The following is a 12,191-nucleotide window of genomic DNA, read 5'->3' on the forward strand; positions in this document are numbered from 1 at the left end:
TCCTTCATGCCTTTGTGTTTTTGGCTTCTTTCCCAGGTGACACCGTTTCCTATGTCCTGTGACCTACAAGGAGAGTGTGCTTGCCGGGACCCCAACGCCCAAGAGCACAACCAGAAAGACCTCCGTGGCTTCAGTCTTGGGTAAAGCCAAGTGACGTGGAAAGGAGGACCACACTGCTCAAGGCAGGCTAGGAGAGACACCACATCCCTTTTGGTATCGTTTTTAACATTTAGCTGCTCAACTGGATGGCATTTCTGCACCAGGGACCCTTAGAATTCAACCAGTCTGCCTTTAATTTTTGTCCAAGGAGAGCTCAAAGTAGGGGTTTATGTATTAATTATATCTTAAATAGTGATCATGAGAAAAAAAACCAACCAAGAATCAAGTCAAGATGACTTTCATGTATCAAAACAGCATGTTATGCCCACCTAATTTGAACAGTTCATATCTAGATTCAAGGCAAGAAACAAACTATTTATGTACACATATTTATAGAAATAAGTAGAGAAAGAGAGAAAAAGTGAGAGATTATGATCAACGCAAAAAAACACTTTCCCCTCCCCAGCACTCACAACTCAGACCGTTGGTGGAAGAGGCTGAGCTCTTGGAGCACTCCAGGCTGAGCCTTTTCTGATGCTGAATGCCAAGGTATCGCATGCTCGGGGCACTGTGGTTGGGGTGGGATCTCCACAGGGCTGGGCCCCTTGGCAAGGGCCTTGCCAGGCACCCGGCCAGCTCGAGGTGTGGGATGCATCTGCTCCTCACAGGAACGCTACTTCCAGCCAGGCAGCTCAGCAGACTGCAGTGGCCTTTCTGTACAGCTCCTCCTTCTCCCCCTGCCCTCCAAGAGCCAACAAAAAGCCCCCCTTGTAGCCTGCAGGGCTTCTGGGGTGTTTCTGTGTGGAGCTGGGCAGGTGGTCCGTGGTGGAGTGAGGGAGTGGGGAGTCTAAGGGCTGGCATTGAGGAAGAACATGGATGATTTTGCTTCTGAGGAGCACAGAGAGGGGAACTCGCACCCGCACTTGTCATTTGAGCATGTCTGCTGCTGCTACTCCTGCTGCTATGTCCCATACAAATAGTTTCCTTACTGTGTCAGGACAGGGTGAAAAACAACCCCATGCAACCAAACAGTCTGCCTTAAAGCTTACCTACAACCTGCCTTTCAAACCCTCTGGTCTCTTCCTCAGCACTGGGGCAAGAAAACAGGACACCAGCCAGCCAAAGGAATCTGCTTTCTGGTCTCCACCCTGCCAAGTGGCTCTCCAGCCTCCTCCACCCTACTCTTGGGGTGAGCTGATTCTGACAACTGCTTCATGCTCCTGTTGTCCAGGGAGAGGGGAAGAGGAGGACGAGACACCTGCCATGAGGAAAGGCCCATAGGAGACAGTATTAGAATTTTGGCCATATTTGTCAGTATTAAGCACCCAGGCCAGTGGGTTGGGCATTTGGGATAGACCAGGAGCCTATAGCTGTTTGTAATCTTCCAGAAAGAAGGGCATTAGCTGCAGCAGACCTCACACTTCCCTGCCATCCTCCTGCTTCAGCAACATGTGCCGGACCCTCAGTGATTCCCTTCCTTACAGGGTTCATTACATTGAGTCACTGAGATACCCAGGGCATCCAATGCTGCTGCCTTTGCAGCCCATCCCAGGGAAATCCCAGAGATCTTTCCAGTGTGGCTTGGGCATGTGCTCCAAGCTCCTGCTGAGACCACACATCCAAAAGAGCATCCCTCCCTGTGTTAGGTTTGTTTGTTCCTTGGAACTGTCGTGACTTGCATAATCTACTGGGTAAAGAGAAAAAGATTTTTTCTAACTCCTGCTTTAGGCACTGGAGCAAGGCAGAAGGGTAAGGGCAGGAGTCATTTAGCTCATAGAGATGGAGGTAAAAATTATTTGGAGAACTAGAAATTAAAAAAAAATCTAGAATAATAAGTGCAGGGAGCCAGGTTCTTGTCATCCACTGTTGGGGTTGTTTCTATTGTAATGAACCAGAGAAGAATCTCAAGAACTGAAGTAGAGGCCTGGAGAGGGGATTGTCACTACAAAGGTGAGGAGCTCTCTGTTGTGAAGCTCCAGCTATCCCTATAGAAGGCCTGACTGTGGGAGCTGTGTGGATGGCTCTGCCCCCTCTGTGCAGGGGTGTCCTGGAAAGGGAGGTGCAGTGGGGTCAGGGTTCCTGCCATGGAGTTAGGCTGAACATCCCCCAGCTTAGAGAGCAGTGGCATTAACTTCCACTTTTGCCCTTTGCCTTCTAACTAATATGGGAAGTAAATAACTGTGCAAAGGTTGCTGCTTCCTTCTGGTCCCTTTGCCCTCCCCTGTTTTGTTGGCAGTTTGTCCATGTGCCACCCTGTCAGAAGAGTTCACACCCTCAAAAGCCTGTCAGACTGACAGCACTTCACGTCCTCAATGCCTGAGGCATCTTGGCATGGTTTCCCCTGTCCATCCCACCTGGGTTTCATCCCAGCAGGGAGCCTCAGCTCAGCTCCTGAGTGCATGCTGAAAATGCCCTTCCCAGTGCAGAGCTCAGCACGGAGGAGATTCCCCATCTGCTTTTCCCACTTGGACAGTGCCCAGGAGAGGCAGGTCTGTACAGACATCATTGCCACTCGCTGCTGTGGGCTCACAGGAGCTCAAGGGCAGCTGAGCCCCTCTGGCCAGCCAGGACCAGCCCCCGCTGAGCTCAGCTCAAGAGAGAGAGGCTTCCCACCAGCACAGCCTCAGTCCTCAGCTTCCCTCCTGCAGCCCTGGGGTGCCCCAACTCCCTTTCCCACCAGCAGGCTTTCCATGCTGCTATTTGATTTTTGTTTTTAACTACTATGTTGGCACTGTCCATCTCCTCCAGTAGGGCTGATGGGATCAGGAGTGGAAAAAAAGATCTGCTCTGAGTGATGTTAAATCCGATGTTTTTTTGGATTTTAGTTTTTTTCCATTGGGGCAAATCCCCTCTGAATTTTCAGGTGCTGCACCAAGCACCCAGACAGATGCCAGGAGGGGAGCCATGGGGAATGGACACATGCTCAGGTCTTGTCCCCTGTGCTTCCAACCTTGGGCAAGGCCAGCTGGATCCTCACATCATCTACCACTGTATGGGCCTCAAATGGAGTCCTAGGAAAGACCCTCCCTGACTGTGGTGGGCAGTGGGTGGAAGGTGAGAGGGAAATAAACGCCCACCTCCACCCACTGAGCCAGCAGCATAGGACAGCAGCAAACCAGAAGCTTGGGGGAAGAGAAGAGGGTGCTGATGCTGGTGAAATTTAGCTGCTCATAAAATCCATTTCACATTAGTGCCAACATCTTCTCTGTCACAGTAAGCCGGGGCTGCACCGTATGTGGGGCCACCAGGCTGTGGGGGATGCCCATGGCCAGCAGGAGGGAAAGCTGGAGCAGAAAGCGGCGAATGGTGCACGGTGGGGTGGGAAACTCCAATCAGCTGCTACCCCTCTCCCTCCCCACCACCTCGCAGACAGGGCTGAGCTGGTGTCCTCCTGCTTTTCTTGCATCTTCCGCTGTCACCCCCCAGGCTGAGAAAGGAGGATGGCACCAGAGGATTCTTGGAATCGGGTTCCAGCTACCTCCCTTCTACTAGTTTCAGTTTCACTTGGTTGTAACTGTCGGTTTGTTTTAGGTTTTACCTGTGTCTAAGAGAAAAAAAAAAAAAAAAAAAGAAAAAAAAAAGGAAAAAAAAAAGAGAGAGAGAAAAAAAGAGAAAGCCCCATAGCCAACAAAAGTTTTTTGCTGCAAGTGATTCAAGTGGGGGAAAAAAAAATAACGTGTGAGGCTTTACAGAGAGGAATAAGAGAGAAAAAAAGAAAACAACAAAATCCATAGAAAATGGAGAAAAGAAAGAGAAAAGAAAACCCGCATAATCCAAATCCAAGAAGAGCAAAGCCTATTTTTGTGTGTTTGAAAGGAAAACACCGATTCTGCCAGCTGAGTAGAGAGCTAGATACTAAGTGTAGATTTCCCTAGAAGTACCGTGAGGTTTTATAACATTGTCTGGTTTTGTTTTCCTCGTGTGTTGTGATAAGTCCAGGAACTAAGGCTAAGGGGTGATCCCCTGGTATATTGTTGTTTGTGGGGGGAGGGAGGGGGTGGAGTTTGTTTTTTTTTTTTTCCAGATTATTTTTTTAAGTGTGTATTTGTGCTTATTTTTACGTTATCCAACTGTACATAAGCATTTAATCAGTATTTCACTGTGCTCTAATTACTGCACTCAGAAGCACTGCACAGTCTGAATCCCGGAGAGCTGAGAGAGTGAAGGGGGAAGGAGAAAGCTGCTACCTGAGCAGACAGGTGATTCCCATTTTGGGGAAGTGGGGTGCTGAGCCCCCCTTCCCACACTCCAGCCCATTGTGCCCATTTGAGGCTGAACTAGAAGTCAAAAAAGGGATGAGGTGAAGTCAGCCAAGGCTGGGATGCCCAGAAGGTTTTCAGGGCTGGAAGTCTGGCCTTTGAACTATTTTTGGATGCCATGGAAACTCCCAGCCTTTCAGCAGCATCTTGCCCAGTCCCTGGAGGCCCCAGTGAGAGTTGATGGGCATGTTCATATCACTGGGAGAGGACCACATGCCTTGCAGTGATATGCTCTAAATAGCTTTATGGTTGTGGGCCCCGTTTTGGTCTCAGTGGTGCAGCTGAGCTGATCAGTTTTAGATTTTTTCCATGTTACCCCCTCCTCTGGGGAGGGCCATCTCCCTGTTGAGGGTGCAGCAGCACTCCTGACTCCAGGTGACCTTATATGCTGGGCATACTGAAGCCCTGAGAGCAGTCCCATTTCCCTGGAGGAACTTGACCACTGAGTTCAGTGGGAGCAATGAGCAGAACATCAGCAGGAGCAGGTCCAGGTGGCCCAAGATGTATTTCCTTGGAGTTAAGGTCAATTTGGGCAATAGGGATTTAGTGTTGGGCTGTTCCTGCCACCTGGGGGGTTCAAACCCCCCTGTTCCTTTTAGCAGGAGCAAAGCGAGGCTTAATGTTTTGTTTCTGTCTTCGTTTGGCAAACTGAGTTTTCCCCTTTTCACCGGATCTACACAGCCAAGATTCATTGAGAGTGAGAATCACTTCCTCTGAGGCCACACTCAAGAGCTTGGGTTGGCTTCAGGTGTTGAGTGAGGAGTCTTGGTGCTACTTGTTGGTAGTTTTAGTCCTGTTGGGTCGAGATGTGGAGCTAACGAGTCCAAGTTGTCTTTGGTTCCCACTCTGGCTTAGTTTTTAGTCTTCTGTTTTTTCCTTCTTTTGGTGAGGCCACATTCAACCACCAAGTTTCCATCTTCTGAGTGCAAAGAACCAGGGCTTTAACAAAACATTTCACCAGCAATTCAAGAGGGAATTGGAACCATTGTGGAGTTTGCATTGTACGGCCTCTGTAATTACGTACCTGTCTGCAGATGAGAGGCTGAATTTTGCTCCCATCGAGTCAACACAGGTTTTTGTTGTTGTTGACTTCACTGGGAGCAGGATTGAGCCGTACTATATATATAAATATATATATAAATATATATGTGATATATATATAATATTATATGTGTAATATTATATATATATCAGTGTAATATTTACAAATAAAACTGTGATCTCGTCTAGAGAAAAATGTATTCATATTACCAACTGCTCTTCCATATTTATGTATCATATTGTATCTTTTTATTATAATTATTATGATTATTATGGTTATTATTATTATTATTGTTATTATTATGGAATCTTTCTTGGCACCTTTTGGAAGCCACGTCAACCAATACTCCAATGAAGTGCTGAGGATCTATTTTCACAAGAATTCTACTGGTCTACTGTATAAAAGAGAAAAGAAAAAAAAAAAAGAAACAAGCAAAATACAGTTCAACCCTTAATTCTGTACCTCACGCCTGTACGTTTGCTGCTCCAATTTTGGGTTTTATTTTGCGTTCGTTTGTTTTTAACGGATCTAATTTAAGTCTCCAAGCAATATATAAAGATGTAAATAGTAAAGCTTATTTATTAAGATTGTCATCTTTTTTAATTTATATTTACACAATTGTTCATCTAATTTATTTTTTTTTTCAATACAGTTTTTAACAGTTGTCCTTTTTTGGTTCATGATGTTTTTTAAATCATTTTCACAGAATTTCTTTATACAGCTTTTTCTCTTTCTTTGAATAAGCAACAACTTCCTCTGGTCTTTCAAAAACAGGTCATGTTTCACTCAAAAAAAAAAAAAGTTATGTCAGATTCATCAGAAATATTTTGCCATTGTTGATTCCTATACCCTAAAGTTCTATATTATATAAATATATAATACCTTGTATGCTTAAATATTTAACTGTGTGATTTTGTATATATCTTCATACACATGCTCACACACATATGAGGGTTATATCCCCAGATGTTGGGAGAACAGAGAATCAGAAACACAAACAATATAAGCTTGTATTAAAGAGTTCTGAACTGGACCCCTCGCTCTTGCCACGTCTCCTTTGCTTTCGGTCGAGCCCATGGGGGCACCCAGTGTGGGCACTGAGTGGCTGTGGGGTCCCACATCTGGCTGCACAGCTGCTGAGCATCCTGCTCCAGCTCTCTGATTTTGGGACAGGGGGATGAAAACTGCTGTGTTTTGTTGGAGGGTGCAGAGGGTGGAGGGAGGCAGCGCTGGCCAGAGCCCTGTGAGGACATTTCACCTCCAGTGGGTTTGGTTCTGCCAAGGGGGTTCAGGTACCATTCTCTCCAGGAAGGCTGGTGCAGGTTTTGGTGTGAAAGAGCCTGAAAATGTCCATATTTTCCATATTTTCCATATTCTTAGCTTCTTCATCACATGCAGAACATGGTCATCAAAAAAACCACTCCCAGTGGGAGCCTGCCTTGGCTCAGGGGTATTGCCTAGAAGGGAAGCAAGGTTGGAAGCAAGCTATGTGCAGCCAGAGAGCTGATGCACAGAGCCTTTGGACACATGAAAAAAGAGACAAATAAAGATAAATCAGTCTCCAGTGTTCTAGAGAGAGCTGTGGTTGCAGTCTCACAGAATCACAGAATCAGAAGGTTGGAAGAGACCTTCAAGATCATCGAGTCCAACCCATTCCCTGACACGTCTGCTCTCCACCAGACCAAGGCCTTGTGAAGTGTGCACCAATAATTTGTGTGTCATCAGGACAATATACTGAGGGATGAGAATAATTTTTTTTTTTTCTGAGAATAACTGATTTTATTTTTTTCTGAGAATAAATATTTTTTCCCTTTACTCTGGCATAAAAAAGTCAGTAAAAAAAAATGTTTTGCATTTTACCTGTGAAAAACCACCGCAACATATTGAGCAGGGAGAGACAGAAATCTCAAGAGCAAGAATGCATTGTGTTTTCTATACCATCCTTGTCTTTGGTCAATGCATTATTAATGGAGTATAAGTGCGTCACACTCAGCTCTATCAATAGCACATGCTGTAGATAAAAAGGCCCAGGAATGAAGGATTAAAGGGGCTGTGTCTATAGCAATGCACAAATCAATTGGCTGTGTGTTGAGCTATCTATTAGGGATTAATAAAGACCTGAAGGTGGGAGCAGCCATGAAGGCAGGGAGCAGCAGGCAGCTCACTCCTGCTGGGCTCTGCTCAGCCCCACTCCTCCTGCACGTGCAAAACCACCCCAGGATCAATTGGAATGCACAGTCAGAACAACAGTTTCTATGCCCTGGTTATGTGTTTTGTCTGGAGATCAATCACTAAAAAAATCTGCGGAAATTGCTCTGAATTCATGTGGCAAAATCCTCTCTCAGCCCAAAGTCACCGCTTCTCAGACAGGCATGGCATCAGTGACTGTGGCAATCACAGAATCACAGAATGGCTTGGGTTGGAAGGGACCTTAAAGATCATCCTGAAATGGGAAAATGAAGCTGTTAGCAGCAGAAAAAAATCATGTCAAAAAGACACAGAGGCTTAAAAAACTTCCGTAGGAGGACTGGAATATAAAGAAAACAATTCTCAAGTACGAAGAAAACCCAAAAAAAAATCAAAACAAAACAAAACAAAACTCCTTTCCATGTAAACAAGGACATCTGAAAATCAAATTAGTGTTCAGGCTGGCAGGTTTGTGCCCATGGGTTCACTTGCTTGCACACATATAGACACACAAACCCAGCAAACCCTTTCTGGTCCAGCACTACCTTTTCCTGGATTTGTTTATTCCACCTCCTCAGTTTTTCAGTTTCTAAGGCACACACATCTGTAAGGTGAAGAAAAGTGAGTGGACCTGGGGCTGAAATTCTGCTTTTTGCTGATCATTAACTGCGACAACACTGTGATGGCCCCAGCTTTTTGCCTCTGCCCTGGATTGGAGTAACAGCTGCCTACATCATGCAAGTCAACAACTGGCCTAAATTCTCTGATAGAATGCAGCCAAAGGGCCAGGGTCTTCATTTTTTTTAAGTACAAGTGAGGCAATACTGTGTCATAATAGTTTTAAAGGTCTTGACAATCTTTTGGCCGACTTCTCTCGGGCCTGGGGAGGATTGTTAGCGGTTAAAAACAATTTCCATGATTTTTTTTTCAGATAAAAGGTTATCCACAACTTTTTGATCATTTTGCTCATGATGAATGAAGACCTAATCCAAAGAGCAACATCATCCCATGTAGCCACCTTCCTTGTCCTGCTTTTAAGATGTTATCTGCCAGCGTTTTTATTTAAAAATTACTTCCGCAGTTATGTTTTTTAAAGAAACATAAGAACCCCATACCTAAGATCATTGCTGCTCTCCTTTAGCCTCATCCAGCCCACAGGGATGAACCAACTTATGCTTCAACTCCATTCGCAATTCTGATGAAAGAGTTGAGATATGGGGATGGTTCTGGCTGAATGCCAAAACCCACCTGTGTCTTTGGGCACTCACCTTGTAGCACAGACCCGTTCTTTTCCACACACCACCCTAATAACATGGATTTTCCCAATCCCTGGTGCTGCTGTGTTTCCACAGTGTCTGCTAATAAGGCTTGGAGAGATGGGAGGGCGGGCAGGTGCAGGGAAGGGAATGGGAATTCTTTTTACTGCACACTTTATTACTACTGCAATGCTCAAAATTTCCACCCAAGCACTTAAAGCCCCCCAGCCCTCATGGCACAACAGGAAATGTCCTAGCTGAAGCACATCACAGTGGTTCAAACCAACCCTTGGAGCCCTGGCAGCCCCTGGTGCCCAGCCCCAAGAGTCTGTTGGCAGATTTTGTGCCCCTCAGCCCCTGCCAAGTGCTGTGAGGGGCACTGGCAAGGCCAGAGCTGCCCAGGGCATGTCACCCCACCATGGTGGCACTGTGAGCCATGGACCTGGTGTAACATCATGACCACCAACACTCGGGGAGGCAGGCAGGCTTAGGAAAATAAACAAGAAACCTTTTCCTTTGTGTCTCACAGTGCACACATCAATTAATGCCATGATGCTCAGCTTCTGGACAGCTAATCCTGCCCCTGGCCCAGCAGGTACAGCGTGTGGTTTACATCCTCCCAGGGAAACAAGGCGTGAGTTTGCAGGCTACTGAGTCATCTGTGGCACCACAGGGCACTGCCATGGCTGGGTATTAGTGCCACTGCAAGGCTTTGTCCCCCCAGGAACCCCATGGGATGATGAGAACCTGGGCTGCCCACACAGCACAGCCACTGGCACTCCCTTGGCTCCTTCCCCAGCCTCAGCAGAGTCCCATCCAACCAAGGAAAAGATTTTTATTTTTTTTTTAAGAAAGAAAAGAGGAAAAGCAGAAACCAAACAAATAAATAAAGGAGCAAACGCAGCACTTGACTCCAGAGGCCTGTGCCGTGGGAAGAAGCTGTCCCAAAGTGGTGTGTCATCAGCAGCACAGAAACCCAAACAATCAGCCCCTCTGTGTGCCCTGCCAGCTGCAGCCTGGCCGGGGCCAGGGGGGAACAATGGCCGTGGGGACAATGGGGATTGTTCAGGCTCCTCCCGAGGGAGCAGCCCCACGCAGCCCTGGGAGGGACCTGCAGCTGTCACCAGCTCCCAGCTGCCAGAAAAAGGGCGGATTTGGGTGCCCTCCACAAGGGCGTGTGCCCACTGGGACTCTCACAGGATGCTGGAAGTGGCAGCGAATGCTTGTTAAAGGTTTCTCTGCAGGGAAACCCTCTCCCCATGCTGAGCTGGGGTGCACGGGTGGGGGAAGCAGGGCCAGGCTGTGCAGGATGCACCCACGGCTGCTCCATCAATGCTGTTACCTGCACATACACTCACTGCAACGACACATGGAGAAGGTTTCTCCTCCTGACCTTAACTCATCCTAAAGCTGATCACTCTATCCAGGAGCCATTGAAGCCAAGTGACCCTTCCCAGCAATGCCATTAGGGAAAAAATTTTAGGGTATTTTATTTAAATATTTCAGGGTATTTATTTCCCCCATTACGGAAATAAATTCAGGGTAATAGATAAATTGGGTAGTTTATGTATTAAACATGGAGGATGGCATCTTTCTGCCCCTCTCCCCATTTGTTTTTCATGTTTCATCCATCCTTCGGTGCTCTCCCACCCAGGACAGCATCACCCTTGGTCTGCCAAAGCCCAGGCACAGCAAAATCGGGGTATTGGCTGGCAAAAACAACCAGCTCTTGGGGAAACAGCAATTTGCTTTGGAGCTGGGGTTCCTTTTCCCCAAGGGAGTCAGAGGAGTGGCAGGGGTCTGTGTGTGTGTGTGCACACTATAAAGCACAGGTCCATCTGTCAGCATTGCTGGGCTATGACTGCAAGTGTTTATCTTGAAAGCCAGAGGGTTACATTCTCCAAAGTTTCCAGGGAGAAAATACAGACCCTTCCTTTGAGCTGTGTGCTGGAGGATGTGTAACCTCAATGAATTCCTCCGTTTTGTTTGGCTTGGGCGCACTGTGCCAGGTAGCATCACTGGCCAGAGGCTCTGCTGGCTTTGATCTGGGAGCTAGGTGTGCTTCACGACAGGTTAACGGCCATCAAGCCCTGCAGCCCAGAGTCTAGACTCTTCCACCTGCTCTGTACACATTAACACAGGCTCACACACAACCCGCTCTGTGCATGTACCCGTACGAGCAGCCAGTCTCACCATGGATGCAAAGCAAAGCTCCTCAGCAGCCTTCCAAAACAAGCAAACTGAGCCTCTGCAATGGACACAGCTGCACTGTGGATCCAGGGGACAACCAGCCTGTGCTCCTGCTCCATTCCCAGTCAGGGCTACCAGAGCTGGAGATCTCCTTTCCATCAGCATCTGCAACAAAACATTCCCCTGCTGCAGCTCTGTCCTTTCCCCAGAGCTCTGTGAGGGATGCACATCCCAGGTGCAAACAACACCACTCTGGGGGAGTTTGCAGTGTCAGAGAGGAGAAAAACATGCTGAGGGGCAGCCAGCCAGCCAGCTGCCTTGTATTCTGGCTGGCATCTCCTGTTCCTAACACCTAGCACCACACTCACAATGCAGAGGGATCCCAGGGGCAGCGTTATTCCTGTCACACCTCACAGTCACTCACAAAAAACACAGGCAATTTGTCCCTCAGGTTGGACAACACTGCCTGCAGTGAGGCCACAGAGCTGCTCCCCATCACGGGGCTTCCAAGAGAAATGAATCATCCCCGAGCCAAGCAAACAAAAACAAAATAAACCCCCGTGTTTATAAAAAGTACAAGGAACGGCACAGCTGCGGGCCAGAACCTTGAGAAAACAAGACAGCTTCAAAGCACCTGGAGCTGCACCCGGTGAGCAGCAGGGACAGGATGGACCAGCCAAGCTCCCTGTGGCTGCTGCTGGCCCTGGCAGCCTTGGCCCGAGCTGTGTGCTGCCAAGTGTGCAGGGGACCTGTCCTGCAGGCAGCAGAGGCAGCTCCAGCCTGACCATCCCCTGACATATATTCATGCCATTCTCTCAGGAATGTCGCTGGTCACCAGATAGGAGAGATCAGTGCCTGCACCTCCATTGGCTTTGGTGAGGAAGCTGCAAAATGTGATATCATTTCCCCTCAGTCTCCTCTAGGCTAAACAAACTTGACCACAGCCTCTCCTCGTATGTCTTTCACCCTTCCTCACCATCTTTGTGCCCCTGCTTTGGACATTCTCCAATGCCTTTAGATCTTTCTTATACCGTGGCACTCAAAACTGCACATCAGTCCTGGTCACTTGCATCAGTGCCTCCGAAGGGAGATTTGGGGGTTTTTCACCAAATTGCACACCCTGTGTCCTGGCAGCACTTGAAGTGGGCAGCTTGGTCT

At 47.6% G+C, this 12,191-nt stretch overlaps 1 protein-coding gene across 1 annotated transcript in view; it reads left to right on the forward strand.

Moving 5' to 3' along the window:
- The window catches only part of PAPPA (pappalysin 1), a 180,560-nt gene extending 174,723 nt beyond the window's left edge, over positions 1–5,837 (forward strand). The window contains exon 22 of the mRNA XM_005493856.4: positions 37–5,837. Within this exon, the coding sequence (XP_005493913.2) occupies positions 37–144 (108 nt within the window). The 3' untranslated portion in view covers positions 145–5,837. The remainder of the gene's footprint in view (positions 1–36) is intronic.
- The last annotated feature ends 6,354 nt before the right edge of the window (positions 5,838–12,191 follow it).

Source organism: Zonotrichia albicollis, chromosome 21, assembly GCF_047830755.1.
Source record: "Zonotrichia albicollis isolate bZonAlb1 chromosome 21, bZonAlb1.hap1, whole genome shotgun sequence".
Taxonomy (NCBI): domain Eukaryota; kingdom Metazoa; phylum Chordata; class Aves; order Passeriformes; family Passerellidae; genus Zonotrichia; species Zonotrichia albicollis.